At 32.6% G+C, this 828-nt stretch overlaps 1 protein-coding gene across 1 annotated transcript in view; it reads right to left on the bottom strand.

Moving 5' to 3' along the window:
* The window catches only part of LOTGIDRAFT_232293 (hypothetical protein), a gene marked incomplete at its 5' end in the record, with an annotated part of 3,851 nt that extends 3,527 nt beyond the window's left edge, over positions 1-324 (bottom strand). Inside the window, one exon of the mRNA XM_009056483.1 lies at positions 155-324. Within this exon, the coding sequence (XP_009054731.1) occupies positions 155-324 (170 nt within the window). The remainder of the gene's footprint in view (positions 1-154) is intronic.
* Positions 325-828: the final 504 nt, after the last annotated feature.

Genomic DNA, 828 nt, shown 5'->3' with positions numbered 1-828 from the left:
TTCATTATCCACGAAAAACTATCCCATGACTGTTTCTACTCAGTCTATTTTCCATAACTGTAACCTTCATCATCACAATATCATCCTCTTGAGCCACATTGCCACATTCAGTTTCAACGCTGAAATAGCAATAACATTATAAGTTAATGCATACCTTTGAATTGAAGTTGTTTTTGTATCCTTTCGACTATTACGACTCAGTGAGCCGGGATTTCCACCAGTACTAATCCAATTCTTTACCATTTCTGCATTATTTTCATAATAATGTTCATTTTGATAATCATTTAATCCATTTATAGGTATAGATGACACTCTTTCGGCCATTTTGACTCTTTTACATGACCGTTCTGACAAATGAGCAATGTGATTTATTATTTAAGGTATCATAGTTTTTTGAATAGATTCGCCTCTTTCTCGCTTTGTTAAACTTTATATTATATATATAATATATCTTGTACTGGGGAATGTCGTAGGCCTACGTTATTCACACTAGGGTAACAAAACCATAATATACTCATTTAATACGTATTAAAGGTATATAGTGTACTGGTTTATCACTTTGACGCTTCGTCATATACCTTTTAAACCTTCAGTGGTTAGCTTAATTACATTATTTTGTTAACTAAAGACGAACCATATATAAGAAAAAAACTATGGAAAGGGGTTTTAGGTAACAGAAACCGATTTCTTATAAATTTTTAAGTGGAAAACTGGAAGTACATATCCCTTTAACCAATAAACACAAAGGCACACTGGGATTTTGAATATCATATTGGGTTGGTCGACTGTGAACGTGAAAAGGTGTGTACTTCGCTATGATATATATCA

The sequence above is a fragment of the Lottia gigantea genome (assembly GCF_000327385.1).
Source record: "Lottia gigantea unplaced genomic scaffold LOTGIsca_28, whole genome shotgun sequence".
In the NCBI taxonomy this organism is placed as follows: domain Eukaryota; kingdom Metazoa; phylum Mollusca; class Gastropoda; family Lottiidae; genus Lottia; species Lottia gigantea.
The sequence above is the reverse complement of the archived record's forward strand: the minus strand, read 5'-3'. Positions and strand labels throughout refer to the sequence as shown.